Source organism: Salpingoeca rosetta (assembly GCF_000188695.1).
Source record: "Salpingoeca rosetta unplaced genomic scaffold supercont1.16, whole genome shotgun sequence".
Classification (NCBI taxonomy): domain Eukaryota; class Choanoflagellata; order Craspedida; family Salpingoecidae; genus Salpingoeca; species Salpingoeca rosetta.
The window spans coordinates 1,000,043-1,018,963 of NW_004754918.1; the positions used below are offsets into that span (position 1 = coordinate 1,000,043).

At 54.4% G+C, this 18,921-nt stretch overlaps 4 protein-coding genes across 4 annotated transcripts in view; 2 read left to right on the plus strand and 2 right to left on the minus strand.

Annotated features, from left to right (window-relative positions):
* Nucleotides 1–1,441, plus strand: part of PTSG_07188 (uncharacterized protein) — a 3,652-nt gene extending 2,211 nt beyond the window's left edge. The window contains exons 6-8 of the mRNA XM_004992551.1: nucleotides 22–157; nucleotides 402–582; nucleotides 962–1,441. Coding sequence (XP_004992608.1) covers nucleotides 22–157; nucleotides 402–582; nucleotides 962–1,132 — 488 coding nt within the window. The 3' untranslated portion in view covers nucleotides 1,133–1,441. The remainder of the gene's footprint in view (nucleotides 1–21; nucleotides 158–401; nucleotides 583–961) is intronic.
* A 67-nt stretch (nucleotides 1,442–1,508) lies between these two features.
* Nucleotides 1,509–3,861, plus strand: PTSG_07189 (uncharacterized protein). Its single transcript, XM_004992552.1, has 3 exons — nucleotides 1,509–2,516; nucleotides 2,761–3,123; nucleotides 3,321–3,861. The coding sequence occupies exons 1-3, from the start codon at nucleotides 2,298–2,300 to the stop codon at nucleotides 3,516–3,518; spliced, it is 780 nt and encodes a 259-aa protein (XP_004992609.1). The 5' UTR covers nucleotides 1,509–2,297; the 3' UTR covers nucleotides 3,519–3,861.
* A 242-nt stretch (nucleotides 3,862–4,103) lies between these two features.
* Nucleotides 4,104–6,935, minus strand: PTSG_12545 (uncharacterized protein; the record flags this gene model as incomplete). Its single annotated transcript, XM_004992553.1, has 2 exons — nucleotides 4,104–6,617; nucleotides 6,863–6,935. 2 exons carry the CDS (start codon nucleotides 6,933–6,935, stop codon nucleotides 4,171–4,173), a joined length of 2,520 nt encoding a protein of 839 aa, XP_004992610.1. The 3' UTR covers nucleotides 4,104–4,170.
* Nucleotides 6,936–7,170: 235 nt separating this feature from the next.
* Nucleotides 7,171–18,767, minus strand: PTSG_12546 (uncharacterized protein). The gene is made up of 33 exons (XM_004992554.1): nucleotides 18,392–18,767; nucleotides 18,059–18,189; nucleotides 17,779–17,820; nucleotides 17,595–17,660; nucleotides 17,228–17,290; nucleotides 17,014–17,038; nucleotides 16,746–16,840; nucleotides 16,416–16,531; nucleotides 16,127–16,265; nucleotides 15,709–15,879; nucleotides 15,071–15,178; nucleotides 14,736–14,801; nucleotides 14,488–14,595; nucleotides 14,276–14,341; nucleotides 13,943–14,053; nucleotides 13,657–13,725; nucleotides 13,250–13,396; nucleotides 12,906–12,971; nucleotides 12,610–12,753; nucleotides 12,437–12,502; nucleotides 12,094–12,222; nucleotides 11,686–11,751; nucleotides 11,404–11,529; nucleotides 11,175–11,258; nucleotides 10,802–10,927; nucleotides 10,494–10,637; nucleotides 10,262–10,308; nucleotides 9,967–10,021; nucleotides 9,761–9,826; nucleotides 9,400–9,525; nucleotides 9,082–9,224; nucleotides 8,801–8,926; nucleotides 7,171–8,428 (listed from the first exon to the last, which is right to left on the minus strand). Exons 1-33 carry the CDS (start codon nucleotides 18,559–18,561, stop codon nucleotides 7,289–7,291), a joined length of 4,347 nt encoding a protein of 1,448 aa, XP_004992611.1. The 5' UTR covers nucleotides 18,562–18,767; the 3' UTR covers nucleotides 7,171–7,288.
* Nucleotides 18,768–18,921: the final 154 nt, after the last annotated feature.

An 18,921-nucleotide genomic window follows, 5' to 3' on the forward strand; every position in this document is an offset into this window, starting at 1 on the left:
CACGCACGCGCACGCACGCAGGCCTTGTGTCGCACCATGCGTACTCGCTGATTGATGCAAAGGAGGTTGGCGGGTACGAGCTGGTGCAGCTGCGCAACCCCTGGTCCATTGGCGAGTGGACGGGACCTTGGAGCGACAAGAGCGATCTCTGGGAACGGTATGTCTCTTTGCTGCATTTGGTTGTGATGTTGGTGGTTTTGTGATGGTGGTCTGGTGTCGACATGCTCAAGCATGCATTCACATAGAAAGCCGCACTTGTACACCCACATGCTCACACACATGCTCACTCTGCCATATCCACGCCCGTCTTCATTCACACAACACACACACACATTTACACGACACGACACGACACGACACACACAACACGCACACATACGGTACACATGCGCGCTGTGCAGGCACCCGAATGTTGCGCGGCGCTGCAAGTATCACGAGCGGGATGAGTTTGACGGCACGTTCTGGATGTCGTTTTCCGACTTTTACTCGCGGTTTGATCGCATTGACGTGTGTGATCGCTCTGCCTTCCGCGATCTCCACCTCGACGTGCGTGAGGACCAGGGCTGTCCAGGCGTCGTCAAGGTGTGCTCTTCTTGATGTACTTGTTAACTTTGTTGCTGTTGCTGTTGTTGCTGCTGCTGTTGTTGTTGTTGTTGTTTAAGTTGTTGTTTAAGTTGAAGTTGTTGTTGTTTAAGTTGTTGTTGTTGTTGTTGTTTAAGTTGTTGTTGTTGTTGTTGTTGTTGTTGTTGTTGTTGTTGTTGTTGTTTTTGCATTCGCGTGCGTGTGCGTGTGGTATGCATGTTTGTGCATGTATGCCCAATTTGTGCATGTGTGTGTGTGTGTGTGTGTGGTTTCAACCAACCCACCCCCTCATTCACCCCCCCCCCCATTCACTCACCCACTCACCCATTCACCCATTCACTCACTCACCCTCCCTTCCAACCCACCACCCCTCCCCCAGGGCTGTGTGCACGGCTGCTCGACCTTCTGGTGCCTGTGCCGCGGGCTGCGGGTGCTGTACTTTGGCCACCGCACGAGCCGCGAGGTGGAGTACCATGCAGGCCCTTGCTCGTGCATGAAGGACACGGGCCGGTCCTGGACCGTCGATGACGTTGGAGCAGCCATGGTGTGATGGTCTTGACTTGTCGTCCAACATGGCGACGTATCTACATATATTTCGCCTTTTTCTTCCACCCCCACACATTCGCACGCTCTGTTTTCTGCGCAAACCCGTCATTCCCCCCCTCCCATACCCGCACGTGTGCATCTGCGACGCTAAGCACCAACCTCATTGGTTTTCTTTGCTTGCTTCTTTCTCTCCCTTTGTTGTAATGTGTGTGTCCCCTGTGTGTGTCCCCTTCATCAGCTGTCTATTGTGCCGCCCCCCCCCCCTGGTTTCACTCATTCAACACAGTGACATGACATGCTTTGAGAGATGGGGGAAGGAGACACCTGGCAGGCACTCGCCCAAAGCAATGCAGCAATGCTGCTGGTTCAAATTTGTGGCGGCAAATTCAAACGCGAAACGCCACGGCGCGCGCAGCAACGCTGCACGGTGCCTGCCAACCAACCAACGCACCAACGCACGATCGACAACACCTCGCATGCGCGCACAAGCACACCGCACAATGCACGGGGCTGTGAGCCTTGTTTGAGCCCCGGGCGTGCACACATGCACGGGTTTTGTGACGCGTTGAAAGGGTTTCCTGAGCGACGATGACCTGTTGTCGCCCACCTAACTGCGGTTTGTCGCGACTGGCACCGAGCAATGCCCTGGCAGCAGCGCGCCTGGCACGGCGATGGCAAGGACACACCGGCGACGCATGCTCCTGCCAACCAGGCCCTTGTGTTGACAACCGCCCAACACAAAACGTAGGCAACCCAACACAACCGCCAACAACGGCAGCAACCACCTCGCCAACAACAACAACAACAACTGCAACGACTGTAGCAACAACGGTGTGTCTCCCAAACGATGGCTGACCGTTTCTGTGGCACGCCTTGGCACAAGATTCAAACACAATCATGTTCTTCCACCACCACCACAACAACAACAACAACCACTAGGAGCGACAACCACAACAACACCCTCTCGGTGTCTGCCACATGCTCTCTCTTTTTCACGCTTGGTTGAGTGTCACACTACGCATCCCATTCCCTTGGACTCCAGCCGGCTTCCATGCACACAGCGCAACGCAGCCACCAGCATAGCCGTGGTTCATTTCTTCCCATTCCTCCCCCTGGCAAAGCACGACAACCGTTCCAGCAGGGAACACATACGCCGCCATTCAACACCCATGCCATTGACCGCAAACAAGCTGAGCAAGCAGCACAGGCACCCTCGCAGGATGGAGTCTGACATGCACGACGTCTCCCGTTGCGGCTGCTGGTCCTGCAGCCACACACAAGCGCAAACAACAACGGCAGCAGCGGCAGCAGCAGCAGCGCCGCCAACCACGACACCAGCAACAACTGTTCCTCTCCACCTCATCGCACAAACAGAGGAGCTCGTGAAGGTACAGCAGTGTCCACGTTGTGGCTGCTTGCTGGGAAAACGAACAACACGGCCTGCTGCCCCAACAGCCATGTTCATGTGCTCACATCTACTCATCCCACACACACACACACACACACACACACACACACACACACACATACACACACACACACACACACACATACACACACACACACACACACACACACACATACACACGCACACACACACACATACGTGTGCCCATCATGCCATCAATGCAGGGGCTGGAGTACAGTGACATTCGGCAGCGGTGCCACGCACTGGCACACCGAATCGCGGAGCTGACATCAGAGAACAACAGCAGCTGCGATGGCTGCCATCACATGCCACTACCATCATCGTCACCGGCCTCGCCGACTTCCCCGGCTTGGCAGCGCACCTGCCAGGCAACAGCGCCACGACAGCAACCACAACACGCAGATGACTTGGCCGAACTGCAGCGACAACACACGCTGCTCAAGGCCATGCTTGCCGCCAAGGCGGTGGCGGATGCACGCCAAGGTAAAGGCTGCCCCCTGCCGTCGCTCTTTGAGATGCGCTGTCAGGAACTGCAAGTGCTCGAGGCTGAACGAACTGCACTCCAGGTGTGTGTGTGTGTGTGTGTGTGTGTGTGTGTGTGTGTGCAAAAGTGCTACAAGTTTGTAAACTGTTCTGTGGGTGTGTTCAAAAGTGTGTGCGCCGCTGACGCCTGTTCTCACCGCTCCCAAGCCGCCCAAGCCGCCTCCTAACCGTCACGACTTTCTTGTTGCCGATTGATTTCTTGGTCTCTGCGACAACGCAGGACAAGCTTGTGGCGTTTGAGAGGCGCATGCTAACACACCGCGACCGGCTGCTGCTCACGGTCGACCAACACGAGTTGTGGGAGCGCAAGTACGCACGCTATCATGAGCTGCAACGCCGCTGCGCTGAGCTGCGATCACAGCTCCACGCCATCCACGACAGTGATTCCGGTGACCATGACGCCTCGCCATGGGCATAAGCTTCGGCTCTGTTGTGATGGCTGTTTTCCCGCTCGCTGTTGTTGGTGGAAGCCAAGCATCCAAGCGCCAAGGGACCACCCACTGCATGGATAGCAGTTTGCCATTGTGCGGTGTGCTTTCTCTGCTTGCCGACCTCCGTTGTGCATCTGGTGGCTGCCAATGTTAGAATGGTAGATATGGGATGTCTGTGTAATGTGTTGTAACTATTTCATTGTCTGCGTGCTGTGTTTGCAGAACTGGTTGACTGACTTGAATGACAAAGGGTGTGCATTGCGGGTGTCGCAATGTCAATCGTTAAGGCCACATAATCAGAAGACATTTAGCTCATACACGACATGTCTCTACCACATGAAGATGATGGAAAAACAATGCGAAAGGTGAAAAAGAAGAAAGGTTCCGTTACGGTGGCTGGCATGCCACCATACGCACAGGGTGAAACGAAAGAGAGACAGAGGGAGAACGCCAGGAAGAGGGAGGCATTGACGCACAACAAGCGCACACATTCATGTACGCACCAACACACAAGCGCAAACACACGCACGCACTCGTTCACACACACACATACACGCACGCGCACCCACAAACACCCACAAACACACACACACACACACACACACACACACACACACACAGACAGACAAGCTCAGAAGCTCATGGGAACGTATCTTGATCGGAGGGAGAAAGAACGCGGCGCACGTTCTCGACACCGCCCAGCGTTGTTGGAGTTTGGCGCTTGAATTGCACCGTGTCAATGTCGGGGCCAAGCGGTGGCAGCGCCTTCAAGCGGGTACAGGCATCGAAGATGACACGCTGCACGTTGCTAACGCTCCCGCACCGCAACTCGTTGACATACGTAAACGTGAGCGTGTGAATGTGCTGAATCACACCCACGGCTGCAGGCGCGTCCCAGATGGCCGCCTTGTGCGCATCCGCCAGCCGATCCACGGTCAAGCCGGCGCACCCACGAATCAACACCTCAGACACGTCTTCAATGCGCTCGCACTTGCCCACGCACTTGACCAGCTTCACCTTCTTCAAGTGGCGCAGGGAGCACGCGGACCCAACATCCACATTGCTGAGGCTGAGCGACTGCAGGTGTGACAGCACACCCAGGTCGGGGAGGAGCGGAAGCGTGGTGCGCCCAAACGAGCACGAAATCGTGACATCACGCGCGCGTGGCATCAGCGCAAATGACGAGGGCAAGACATCGCCTCTGAGCACCAACTTCTGCAGCTGTGGGAGCTCAAAGGGCGGAAACGGCGTGTCGTGGAGCTTGAGGCTGCGTAGGTGCTTCAAGTCCTGTTGCCGGCGCTTGAACCGCGAAGATAACGCCGGCTCCTGCTCTGTGCTGTGCACATGCAGTGCGACCCCGCCATCAGCAATGCCATCGCCATCGTTGTCACCGGTGGCAACATCAACGGCATGCGCGGTGCTGCCACTGTCGTTGGCGTGGTTCCCTGATGCATCATCCTGGTCAAGGTAGCAGCAGGACGGGACGCTCGCAAGCGAGAGGTCCCACACGCGCGGCATGTGCGGGAGGCGTCGCAGATGCTGGATGCTTCCAATGTGTACACTTCGGGCAAACGTGAGCGGCAAGGTCTGTGCAGTAGTCTTGGTGAGGTTGAGCTCGTTGCAGCCGGTGACAGTGATGTGCGTTGCGTTGGCAACAGGCGCGAGATCCGTGATGGCGAGGCTGCGAAGCTCCACGCGTTGAAGCGTGGCGGGAGCGAGTTGGGGCAGCATCGTCAGCTGTAGGCACGAGGTCAGCTGCAGCTCCGTGACTGGGCCGGAAGTTTGCATCAGCATGCCAGTGACGTGGGGACAGTACTGCAGCTTCAGGGATGTCGCTGAAGGCAATGTCACGATGCCGCTCAGGCTGTCGTTGTGTGAGACCTCGACGGTGGTTGCTGCAGCTAATGGGCGGGTGTCGGCAAAGCCGTCACATGCGTGCAGGCACACACTCGCTGCATTCGCTAACGGTGCGAGGTTGGGCACATGCAGGTGCGACAGCTCCACCGTCTGCGTTGCGTGTGCCAGTGGCATCAAGTCGGCGCTGCAGCTGTCTTGCATAACAGAGAAGGTGACTGAGGGAATGCCCTCCAAGCCGGTCAGATCGATGGGCGAGTCAACGTCGTCACCGTATAGCTCAACGGCAAACGTGTCCACGTTGTGGCATCCAAGGATGCGCCCGATTCTGTCGAGCTGAGAGAGGGAAATGACGTTGATGTCGGCAAACGGGCCCAGTCTTGTTGCGCTCTGGGCGATGATGGAGAGCGAGTCGACATGGCACAGCGGAGGAATGGAGGCAGCATTTGTTGTACATTCGAGCCTTGACAAGCGAGGCAGGCCAGCGTTGCGGCGCTGCTCCAGAGCACGCGAGAGAAGCAACCACTGTTCATCTTCCAGTTGAGCTTCGAGGGAGTGAAGCTGAAGCGCATGCGCAGAGAGACACTGCTGCAGAAGGCCCTCGATGCTCTCTTGAAGAAGGGGATGGTGCGGATCACACTTAATGTCCAGGGCGCACGTTGGCGGGTGCTTGTGGAAGGGCTCCAAATGTGCCGGTGGCACCTGCTTGGGGCTAGCCACAATGCGCAGGCGATAGCACCGCCCAAATGGCGCATGATACGGGTCCCTGCTGACGTGCCACTGCAGCATGACGCATCGACCGAACCGCTCGCCACTGGCTGCTGCAGCCAGATCACGCACGCTGCCGGCATCCCAGTGAGCTCCAAGCCAAGAATAGACGAAGAAGCGCTCAAGGTTGAACTCAAGGAGAAGAATGTCTGGATCACCGCCTGCAGCAACCGCGGGCGTGTGCTGTCTGCTGGTGGTGGTTGTGTCGTGGATCGGAGGCGCAGCAGATCCAGCCTGCATTGGCCTGTCCCAGCTAAACTGTTTCAGAGTGCAATTGAGCTGTCGTTCCAGGGCATGCTTTGGCAGGAGCCAGGGCAGGTCGTGAAACAGCACCCTGCACACGGACATGAGAGCAGCGAGGCTGCTCGCATCCAAGTGCTGCGCCACAAACGCCCAGTGGTGCACGTCCATTGCGTTTTGGTCGGTTGCTCTTGTGTTTGTAGGCCAGAAGGACAGGTTGTGGGCTAGAAAAAGGACAACACCATGTGCTGTGCTGCGTGTGTGTGTGTGTGTGTGTGTGTGTGTGTGTGTGTGTGTGTGTGTGTGTGTGTGTGTGTGTGTGTGTGTGTGTGCTGTGTGTGTGTGTGCTCCGTCTCTGTGTCTGCGCGGTGGAAAGGGGAAGGATGGAAGGCGACACACGCGTGCCGTGAGGTGCTGTCACAGGCAATCACATCACTCAAAGCAAACACACAAACAATGGAGGCATTACTCTGCCTGAGTGGTCTCACGGTCTCACCCTTGCGTTCATTCCTCGCCGTGTACTGTGACTTGGTCACAGCCATTGAAAACACCCCACGCAACAGAACCACATGAAATAAACCAATGATGGTGAAGCAGCACCGCGACACCCGCATACACATAGCGGGGTGACAAAGCGATGGTTGAAATCAACATAAAACGACGACACAGTACAACGCAACGTGCTGTTGTGTGTGAGAAACACCACATGAGCACGCACCAAGAGTAAACCAACGCACAACCAACAGACAACACAAAGCACACAACCAAGGGCAACGCATCGTCATCATCATCATCGTCATCATCATCATCGTCATCATCATCATCGTCATCGTCATCATCATCATCGTCATCGTCATCATCATCGTCATCATCATCATCGCGACCCTCATGCAACTCAGAAGTAGAGGCGACGCACGCGGCGGTTTTGCTGATCCACAAACACGACGGCCTGTTCGCCGACATCGTAGGCAACACTGACAGGAGTGTCCATGGGAGCATCAGCAGCGGTCCTGCTGTTGTTGTCAGCCACGTAGCCGCTCTTGCCGGTGCCAGCCACAACGGACACGGGAGCACCATCGCTGCTGAGCTGCACCAGCCTCAGCACATGGGCAGTCGTGTCGGCAATCACCAGCTGGTCGCCGTCCTCGCTCACAGCGACACCCTCTGGCCGGTTGAGCTTGGCCTCCAGCGCAGGCACGCTTGAACTTCCAACAACATCGCTGGCACCGGAGAGGCCGGACCCAGCGATGGTGTCAATCACGCCGGAGTCAAGGTCCACCAGGCGAATGCGGTTGTTGTCCGTGTCGGCAATGTACAGCCGGTTGCTGCTTGCCGACAGCGCAAGCGCCGTGGGCCCGTTGAGAAATCCCAACACCGCGGGGCCATTGTCACCACGATAGCCGCGTTGGTTCGGGGTGCCAGCATAGACGTTGATGCTGAGCGTGCGCAGGTCCACGCTGTACACAACGTGGTTCTCAGCGTCTGCGACATAGAGCACCTTCGCGTCGTTGTCGACGGCGAGCCCGCGCGGGGTGTGAATGTCCGCTGCGCGGCTGGATCCGCCCATGCCACGGTGCCCGCTGTGTCCCGTACCCACCAGCACAGACAGATCGCCGCTTGTTGCATCGACGACGCTCACGCGATGGCTGCCCTCCTCGGAGATGTACACATTGCCAGCAGCATCGAGCGCCACGCATGTTGGGCGGTTCAGCTGCGCGCTTGCAGCAGCACCGCCAACGCCACTGTCACCAGCAGTCCCGGTGCCAGCGACGGTGGTGATGGCGCCGTCACCGCGTGCAATGCGGACCACGCGGTGGCCCGTGCGCAGAGCAACGTACATGTTGCCGCTGCCGTCAACGGCAACGCACTCGGCCTGGTTGAGGCCCGTCTGCGTCGGCTGCGATGACCCCGTCCACGCCGTCTTGCCGTTGCCAGCGACGGTCTTGATCGTATTGGAGGTGCCGGTGACGGCGACCTGGGAGCCGGTCGTGGCCGCGGCCACGCTGCGTGTCCCAGATTCTGTGCACAAGCACACCTACAGGTGGGGATTATGCATATTCCAACAGCAAACACACACACACACACACAAACACAAACACACACACACACACACGTGAGATCGCGTTGGGCAGCAGACTCGCAACAAGTACGTGCACACTCCAGACATTTGGAGAGAGCAAAACGGCCATCTTGTTTGACAAAAGAAGAGTGAACACACACGCACGCACGTGCACCCCAGATGTACAGACAACAAACGCCGCTCTTGCATGCAGCGTAATCACAATCACTGATGGCCACAGCCATGTGTCAGTGTTATGGCACGCCACATGTCATACAACGTGAAAAAGGCACGCATGTCCTTCGAACCACATGCACACACATACACACAACCATTGGGTTTTCGTACGTTTCGGCAGCCGCCGTGTTTCGGGTAGTGGGTGCCTTGAAGTCCTCCCAGAGAAGCGCAGTGAGCCGTGCATTGTTCTTGATCACCCTTGATGGCGTACTGCTTCCGGCAGCCGCATGTGCACACCTGTTGGTTGTGTTGTGGTGAGGCATCATGAGGTATCAAAGCAAGTGCATCATGCATGCATAGGCTGTGCCACGATCAAGTGCAATGCTGAGCCAATTTCTTGCTTGCATGCGCAAAGAAACACCACAAGCCAGCGACAACACACAATCACATACGTGTGTGCAGCCCTCGTAGTAGCGGAAGAAGGTGGAGTCCTGGTTATTTTGGTTGCAGCGCGTACGACAGGCGGAAGCGTCCTTGGCGCGGCGCAATCCAGTGCAGGGGTTGGTGGTTGTCGGCTCGCTCGTCGTCACAATACCTGACTCAGATGTTGAAAGCAAGTCAGCGCATGAGCAAGTGCATCGCCGCCGCATGACAACAACCACAACCACAACCACAACCACAACCACAACCACAACAACAACAACCACAACGACAAACGGAGCAGCAGGAGGCTGCTTTCGTTCTGTTTCACAGCCGTAACAAAAACTCACGCTCGCATGTCTTTGGGGTGCCTGACCACTCTGCACGGCCATCCTGGATGGTGCACGTGCGCGTCCCAGTCCCAGTCGATGACAGCTCGTAGCCGTTGTCACAACCCTTGTAGGTACATGTGTCATCTGTCAAGGAAGTAAGGGCGCACGCAGTGACGTATCATCGACAGTGAACAGACACGCATACGTGAGAAAGAAGCAATCAGAAACCCATCGAGGCAAACAGGAGTCCCTCGCTCAAACCAAGTGCCTGGATAGGCACAGAGGCACGGAGGATACAAGGGATGCTTGCTGCGAATCAGGTGCCTTTGGCTTTGTTTCAACAATCACTCAAATGCGCCACACCTCAGACTGCACGCACCTTTCCGACCCTTGCATTTGCCCGAGATTGATCCGTTCTCGAGCGTGAGCTCCCCACAAGAAAGTCCTTACGTGAAGAGCGAGTAAAATCAAGTGAGCGATTAACGTGTGAGGGCGTCAATGACAGCATCACCACAGGAAGCATGTGAGCAGCTGCAACAGCAACGCACGAGCGCAAATGTGTGTGCCTAACACATGCTGACTTACGACGACACGTCTTTGAGCCTGATGCATAGTAGCCATCGTGCTCTCGGCATTGTACCTGAACGGCAGACAAGAACAGCAAGAAGGAAATTGGTTACACGCTGAGCATGATAATACCAATACCCAAACACGGCATGTGGTGCGGGGTGACCACGGTTCCACGTTATAGCGGCCACGTGCGTATAACGACACAAATACGCCCAGGTTGCCCTGCAACTATGCATGCACCGCGTATCCAAGAGGACGCACCCTCCACCACCACCTTCATCTCAAACATCATGCATCTCAGTCCACTCACGTCGCAAACACGAGCGCGCGGCGTCGCGGACCTCGAGTTGTACATGCCTGCAGCCAAGGCACACAGGGTTCATGCTGAGACAAAGAGCACACCATGCATTTGCTGTGTCCTTGCGGTGTGCTCTCAAGCCATTTTGTGTAGCTGCACAACAAGTGCACACACTCAAAGCAGCATGGATTGTTCGCCATATTGTGTGGAGCCAATTCGATTCAGCAGCAATGCCCTTCCTTACCTGCAATCACCGAACCCTCCGGTGCAACAACGCTGTAGCTGCCAGATAGTGTTCCTCCAAGGCGACAGTTTGTGAGCGTCACACCAATGAGAAGGCTGCACTCGTACTCAAAAGACGCGCCTGCCTTGGACACGGCGCTCGTTGCTGCATGCGCAGACGCATTTAATTGAACAGGATGCACACAGCACGTGAGCGGCAGGCTGCAGGGATTACGGATGACGAGGTGTGCAAGCTCAAACAGCGCGTAAGGTCGGGCCCATGCTGTGAATCATGCACCACGCAAGGGGGAATGCAACCACGGGACATACCGTAGGTGTTGAAGTCGCAGTACCTCGAATACGTCCCACTGATAAACTGCTCTTCCGGAACAGTGAAGATGCGCTGGTCGTGGTCATCCCCAACATCCTCGCACACGTACGCGTACTCGTTGGAGGCTGTTGGCGTTTGGTCGAACACAACGACCAAGCGCAAGCCAAGCGGTGTGATGTCGCCACACGCAAGCGAGAGTGTTTGTGGTGTGCGTGGTGTGTGTATGCGTGGGTGAGTGAGTGAGATGGTGCATGGGCTGGCTTTCCTCACTCGATGTGTCAACACCATGTACACAGCAAGACACTGTCACATGCATGCGCAAATGCGAAGATCTCTATGCTTCCAACGCACACACCCCCGCTATCAACACACCAGCAGTGTAGTACATGGCGGTGAACGCCTGGCCAGGAGCACAGGTGACCTTGAAATCACTCGCTCCGCTGCGCTCAATCACCTCTGATGGCGATAAAACAGAGCATGTGCGGTGAGCGGGTAGAGGTCAGGTGTACAGCATGGGTGACGCATTGTATGGGGAAGCACAACATGTCACATACGGAAACCAGAACCACGGTGTGACAGATGTGAATGTTATGTCACGCACCGACGCAGGTCTTTTCTGCTCCGCTCCAGTATGCATTGGCGCCGTTCTGCTGGCAAGTGCGCACACTCGTTCCTCCAGCACCAAAACGAAAGCCGTCGTTACAGCTCGAATAGCGGCATTGGTCACCTGCAGTTGTGAACGAATGGTACACAAACAGCCACGATGAACAGAGGAAGAAGCAACTTCTTGTTGGACCACGAGTGGGCAAACAGGGCGTCCAATGTAAGGCTCTAAAGCGACGACAATGTCATGTTGTTTGCTTGTTTCTTATCTTCAACTCACCAACTCTGCCGCTGCAGGAACCGCTGGTGGAACCCTGATTCAGCGACAAAGCAGGGCAACGCACCTCTGTCACACGACAATGGTGACCAAACATGTAAGTGAGCACGTGTAATGCAAGCAGGACGGGGGTTGTGTGTGTGTGCGCGCGCGCGCGCGCGCGCGTGTGTGTGTGTGTGTGTGTGTGTGTGTGTGTGTGTGTGTGTGTGTGTGTGTGTGTGTGTGTGTGTGTGTGTGTGTGTGTGTGTGTGTGTGTGTGTGTGAGTTGTGTGTTCGAACTGCGATTCAGCTTCAAAGCTTGGTTTGAACAACAACACCGATGTGGGTGCTCCATCCAGTGTTGGGGTTGTTGTGTGGTCTCTTGCCGCAATGCGAAGGCGTACACGCATACCGCAAGACGACACAACACACCTTTGCACGTGGCAAACTTTGCGTTCCAGGCGGCAGAGTGACCGGACGAATCAAGGACACACGTCGCAGACGTGCTGCCCTCGGATGAAGGCCAATAGCCGGTGTTGCACTGCAGCGTACATTGACCGCCTAGCACCAACCCCATCAATCATACGGTTAGTGCAGACGTGTCCAAACCAGGCATCATGCATACTACATCTTGTCTCTCACAAAAAAGCGAAAGTCCACCCGCACGCTTGCAGACACACAAACACAGACACACACATGCTGCGTTACATCATCTGATTCCTGCACGCGTCCTATACACACACGCGCACATCGGGATTGATCATACGTCACGTACCGACGGTGCCGTCGCAGAGGCCGCTGCCTTGTCCGTTGGTGAAGTGGACCGCGTTGCATGTCACGACTGCAATTCACGGTGGGTGGTGCGATACGCAGATGGATGGCTGTGAGTCCTCGGTACCTACATCATGCGAAAAGGCGAAGCGTATTTCATCATGGTGTCACGCTTACCTTCACATGTCCTTGCTGGGCAGGCGGTACTTGGCCCCTGCTTCCACTGAGACACGCCGCCAATCTCGCCACAGTTGCACGTGGTTGCACCGCCAGTAGCAAAGCGGTATCCGCGGTTGCATTCCTCAAGCGCGCAGACGTCGCCTGGGCAGATTTGCATGGCATGCGCCCCAGTGCCATCAATGGTGTTGTTAGCCAGAGACAAGCACAGTGAGAAGGAATGCTTAAGCTGCATCTCGAGGTCACACCAAACCAAAACAAGCAGGTGCGTTGTCGATTGAGTCCTCATCACTGACCAAAGTTTCCGCCGCAACTGCCTGACCTGAGACCGTTCGCAAGGCTCAACTGTCCACATTTGATGGCTAACATCCGTTTTGGCATGAAGCGATCGTATATCGGAACAAGCGCGTGTCAAGATGCGGAGGCAACGTGTGCGTGCGTGTATGTGTATGTGTGCGTGTGTTTGTGTGTGTATGTGTGTGGGGTGGGGCTGATTGTGCAGGCGTGTGCACACTCACGTATGCAGTGTTAGTCATGTCCAAGACACACCGGTAACACACACACACACACAGATGCATCTGTAACCACAATCAATGATGTACCAAAGAACGCACGTTGTAGGACATGCGGCACGACTTACGTTGACACGAGTAGGCAGAGCCAGTCCATGCCGCGGATACATACCCCTGGCTGTCTGTGGATTGCTTGCACTCACGCACACCAACACCAACCTCGCTCCTTGGGCTCAGCACCGCCCCCTCATTGCACTGGAAAACACATCTATCGTCTTCAACCCCAAGGGAGCCATGTGATAATGAGTGGGAATACAGAACGTCAACTATCACCACAAGAATCATGTCCAGCATGTCTGGCTTCACACCACAGCCACAAGGAACACCAACCACAAACGAACACATGCACACAGCGAAGCAATGCAAGCATCGCGTTCACAACAAAGCATCACACTCGTACACCGGCACACATTCACACACAAAACAAAAAGAGCAACACAACAAACGGAAATACAGGAAGGGTGTCTGTCCTTACTTAGGTTGCCAGTACATTCGCCAGAGAGGTAGCCACCGCTGATGCTGGTGATTGCAGGGCACTCGAGCTCTGCTCGTTCGCACATCCACAACACACCAAGGACCGTGAGAGAAACGGCAACAGGCAGCCTTGTGACACCAAAGTGATCATGAACGGGCCTTCCAACAATCGTCATGGTATTGCGTGGCACCCGTTGCAGAGCAACGCGCTTGCTGTGCATGTGCGCACGTACGTGCGGTTGTTCGCCGCTGTACATTTTTCTGTGCATGTGTGTGTGTGTGCTTACTTTCACAGTAGGGCGCTGAGCCTGTCCAACCGTTCGCGGTACATTCACGTGTGGTCGTTGAGCCGCGCATGGCGTAACCGGAAGGGCAGTAGCTGTAAGTACACCGATCGCCTGTGCGTACATGCGTGTGGGATTGTACATGTGTGAGTGTGAGTGTTAGTGTCCCCGCGTAGCAGAGTAGGCTGACTGATGCGCATTACACACGAGGCAAAGACACAAGATCAGAACGCTTATGTACATGAACAACAAGCATCTGCAACTGTGACGCAATAAGACATGCAAGAGGAACACAAACACAAAAAGACAATGGCTGTGATGTGATGCAACACAGACCAAAGTCGCCGCCACAGCTGCCCGTCATTGTTATCTGTGAGTGTGTCAGGCTCCCACAAGTGATACCTAGGCATATGGCACACGAGTGACATGGACGAGAAGCATTGTTAGGAGTACAGACACAGACGTCAGGCCTGTCCGCATCGATCATCGTGAGCTGCATTCATGACTGGTGCACACTGCGCTGTCATTCGATCAAAGAAGTGACATACGCTCGCATGATGTCGTTGATCCCGTCCAGACGCCGTTGGATTGACAGGTGCGGCTTGTGCTGCCCTCGAGACGATAGCCAGTGTAGCATGAGAAGCTGCACAAACCCCCTACATGTATAAAACCGCAAGCACAATATCGACAATCAACCTGCGAGCAAGCGTGTGGCAAGAAAGGGGTCATGGTCGCCAAAGCAGACGAGAGCTGTGGCATGCAGATTCCAAAGCCACAAGCACAGCCAATCAAATACCCATCGCGCCGTTGCAAGTGCCTGTTGCTGACCCGGACGCCAACGTGAGCGGGGGACAAACAATTGCTAGACGGAGAATATGAAACACGGGTATGGAAGTAATAAAAGGAGCGTGTGAGTGTGTGCTCATTATAGATGACGAGAGATGGCCACCGAAAAGATAGTGTGTGTGTATTCAGTATGTGAGGGCCTGTCCTCACACACAAACACAGGAAAAGGCATACAAGGACAGCATCTACGCCGTTGTCGCAGCTCAAGTTGAACTGCCCAAGACAACCATCACACATGCAAGGCATCGTGTATGACAACAAAGAGGCATGGACAAGCATACGAACCACGACACACGCCGTCAACTGCCTGTGTGCCGGGTGCACAATCCAGGCGGCAAGCTGTGAACCGAAACACTCGGTCTCTGCTCCACGATGAGAAATACGAAGTCAACCCTACACATGTACGCGTGCGCGTGCATCGTACATTAATGTTGTGGGTGTATGTGTTGTGGGTATGTGAGTATGTGCGTCAGTGTGTATGCAGTGCTGCTGCTGCTGCTGCTGTTATTGTTGTTGTTGTTATTGTAGTAGTAGTAGTAGTAGTAGTAGTAGTAGTAGTAGTAGTAGTAGTAGTAGTAGTAGTAGTAGTAGTAGTAGTAGTAGTAGTAGTAGTAGTAGTAGTAGTAGTAGTAGTAGTAGTAGTAGTAGTAGTAGTAGTAGTAGTAGTAGTAGTAGTAGTAGTAGTAGTAGTAGTAGTAGTAGTAGTAGTAGTAGTAGTAGTAGTAGTAGTAGTAGTAGTAGTTGTTGTTGTTGTAGTAGTTGTTGTAGTAGTTGTCGTTGATCCCATTTCCACACAGACACGATCTTGTGCAGAATACAAACAGGACAGCACAACACACACACACACACAAAATTGCGTATCCTGCTCCCTTCTCCACCGTTGTCTTCAAGGGGCTGGACAAGCATGACATGTCTTGCCGTACCGGTGACAACATAGATGTTTGACGAGGCAAACCTCAGAGCGCCATCGTAGCTGTTGGAAGACGATGTGTAGCACGAGGTTGACACCCGCGTGTCTGCAGAACTCGAGCACTGGAAGGACATGACACGATCCAAGTTGCCAACCACATAGGCAGACCGCATGCCCGTCAAGACTGGCCGGTGTGCAGGAGCGAGCGAGCGCGCGCGCGCGTGTGTGTGTGTGTGTGTGTGTGTGTGTGTGTGGAGGGAGTAAGAGTAAGATGAGGAGAAGATCAGATGAAGCATCGTGTAATCTCAAGAGCTTCGTGCTGAAGGTGAATGTGGACGCGCAAATCCACACATTGAGGGAGACCAACGAACACCACTGTACAGAATAATCAGAGCGAATTGGTTTGGCAATCAGGCAAAACGCGGCCTTACATGAGTTGGATGGACACGTGAAGGACACGGTTGAAGATAGCTGGCCGTATGTGGGTGCTGACCAGCTTTGCCGAGACAACTGCGCGCCCCGTGTCCTTGGCACTTGACAGGCAAAATACCAGCGCCGGTCCTCTTGTGTCTGTGTGACATGGGGTAGCATTGCACGGACACGCACGAAGGAACCAAGACACTCGTGAGAGATGACAGGTGCTGACATGCTGGCAAGAAGAGCAAGGCGTGACAAGCGAGCAATACAGTGGCCATGTGACTGGCTGGCGACCATACAGACGTTGTCATGGTAAGAGTTGAGACTGATGAGCGCCATGTTATCTGGGCACTGGACGGAGAATGGCTGTCTGAAGTTGTTCACGTAGACATTGTTCGAGATTGAAGTTGTCGGCAAGGCTGTTACGGTACAGCAGAATGGATTCAGCAAACAAAGCATCCATGCAACGATTCGGTGTGAGCAGGTATTGAATGGGTAGCAGAGCAAAGCGAGGGGAAAGAGGATGTGTGTTTGTGTGTATGCATGTGTGTGGGATGACGCCTGATAAAAAATACACTCGCAGAAGCACCACCACCACCACCACAACCACATGACCACACGGTGGTTACGTACAGTCACACTGTCGAGTGCCGGCCCTGTTGACGTAGTTGTTGCCTAAGTCACACTCAACGTCACAGTACCGCACACGCCAGCGTCGGTCCTCATTGCTGCAGAGTCACATTTAAGACGCACGTGAAGGGTTGTTTAGATGTTGGAAGCGCGTTCGTGCATGCGTGCGTGTATGCGAAGTGAATTTGTGATGGGGTGGATGGAGCGTGCTCATCACGGATACATGCACGTATGCGCGGTCTTGCATCCACACATGATGCACAAGACGTACTGGTTGCTGTGGTAACTCGCAAGTCCTGAAGTTGAAGCATTTGGGGAGGTATACGCATTCAGCACACAACACAAACAGTCATTGAGTGGATATGGTACATGTGATGAATGAAATTCATGCCGAGGGTTACGATGTGGTTGGTTTGTACACGCAAGACATGACACCCCACTGACATACGCACGGAACGCAAATGCTTTCGCCTCCCTCCCTGTACCTGTGATAATGCGGTTACTGCTGACAGTGTAACTTAGGTAAGCATCAAAGTCATTCAAGTACCCTGGATTCAACAAGGCGGAATAGATGCAGATGAGGAAACGAGGAGATCAACTGAATTTCAAGGTGGAACTAACTTCCGGCCTCACCCTTCCATTTCTCTCGACAAAAGTAGCGAGTAGGGGTTTGTTAGTGGGTGTATGTAGGTGTGTGTGCATGTGTTTGCGTGCATGTGTGTGCCTCTTCCTCCTCATTCTCATCCTCATGCTCATCCTCCTCCTCCTCCTCCTCCTCCTCCTCCTCCTCAACGAGACTACATTCCACACACAACTTGACAGGCATTTTCGTTCGTCTTCACCACCACATACCGGTGATGCCGCAATTCAGGAGCTTGACATCCCTACCGCGCCGACAACCGTACACCCAAACTCGATCTGCGTGCAAGGGCGCCCAACAGGAGCGGTAAATGAGCAATGCGCAAAGGACAGCGACACGCGCGTCGGAACAGGCAGTTATCGACTGATCGATCGCAAGAACAACATAAGAGCACACCTTCTTTTGAGTTGCTGTGCACACTCTGCAGTCGTTCCAGGTCTAAATGCGCGTATGTGTGAGGAGGGTGGGGTGGCGTGTTAAGGCGTGCTGTGAAAATGTGTTGTTGTGAAGTAAGGACCGCGTGCAAGAGGGGGGGGGGCAGAAGCTTCGGTGTACACATGTTCCTTGTGCCGAAGGTCTCGAGCCTTGGCCGATACAACGAAATCAGGGCATCACACACGAAAAGGACAAGTTGGGTCCAAAGCCGGAGCAGAGGCACAACACGGTAACGCCTCACAGTAATCTGTTGCACAGCTCATGTCGATGGGTCGATCATATTCGGCGTAGTCGTAAAAGCCGCTGCTGGTAGTGGATGAGGAGTAGCCCGTGCCCACACTTGCACACGAGAAAGACCAGCGGCGATCCTCCCTGCAATGAAACATAGACCGTGAGGATGCAAGCTTGTTCTTGGTTGGAAGCGTGGTCATTGACATTGACTTGCTGTGCGTGACACAACCCAAGAAGCCAAGAATGGCAAGAAGAAAACTCCGACATGACCGACAAACGCCCGCTCAGCAGAATATGTACACATGTAAGGCCAGCTCCTATGATTACTAGACAACTATGGGACCTGTTGTTGCTGTGGTAGCTGGATACGTAGCTCAAGCCACACCCTGCCGAGCACTGATAGTACAGACTGCCATCCCAATTGTTAACTTGTCCGACAGCCACATGCAAACGAGAGCTGGTGATGGCAAACAGGAGCAACGCCAACATGGCTCGCCGCTGAGCACAGGCCATACTTCACCGCTCGTACACAGACGGGGTGAGGGCAGGGGTGTGAGCGAGACAGAGAGAGAGAGAGAAGAAGAAGAAGAAGAAAGAAGGAGAGAGAAGGAGAAGGAGAGAGAGCTCAAACAACAGAGATCGGTGTCAACAATGGTGTTTGTGGTGAAGCGATCAGGTTGCTGTCATAGGCTCTTCTGCTTGTCGACGAACGTTTGTGAATGGCTTCCAAGAAATCCGTTGGGCCTATGAGTACAACGCACTTTCTCTTTGTTGTTTGAAAGATGAAGAAGATCACACAGCAACAACAGCAACAACCACATCAAACGATCGCACAGAATTGGTGGTGCTTATTAGTTCGACGCACTTTGCTCC

What these genes read in the sequence shown, in the direction of transcription:
- PTSG_07189 (XM_004992552.1), top strand. Translation starts at nt 2,298, where the DNA reads ATGCCATTGACCGCAAACAAGCTGAGCAAGCAGCACAGGCACCCTCGC. An exon ending in AAACAGAGGAGCTCGTGAAG is followed by an intron (nt 2,517 to 2,760) that starts GTACAGCAGTGT and finishes CCATCAATGCAG; the next exon opens with GGGCTGGAGTACAGTGACAT. An exon ending in CTGAACGAACTGCACTCCAG is followed by an intron (nt 3,124 to 3,320) that starts GTGTGTGTGTGT and finishes GCGACAACGCAG; the next exon opens with GACAAGCTTGTGGCGTTTGA.
- PTSG_12546 (XM_004992554.1), bottom strand. Translation starts at nt 18,561, where the DNA reads ATGGCCTGTGCTCAGCGGCGAGCCATGTTGGCGTTGCTCCTGTTTGCC. An exon ending in GAGCTGTGCAACAGATTACT is followed by an intron (nt 17,821 to 18,058) that starts GTGAGGCGTTAC and finishes ACGCGCATTTAG; the next exon opens with ACCTGGAACGACTGCAGAGT. An exon ending in CACCCCAAAGACATGCGAGC is followed by an intron (nt 9,225 to 9,399) that starts GTGAGTTTTTGT and finishes CATCTGAGTCAG; the next exon opens with GTATTGTGACGACGAGCGAG.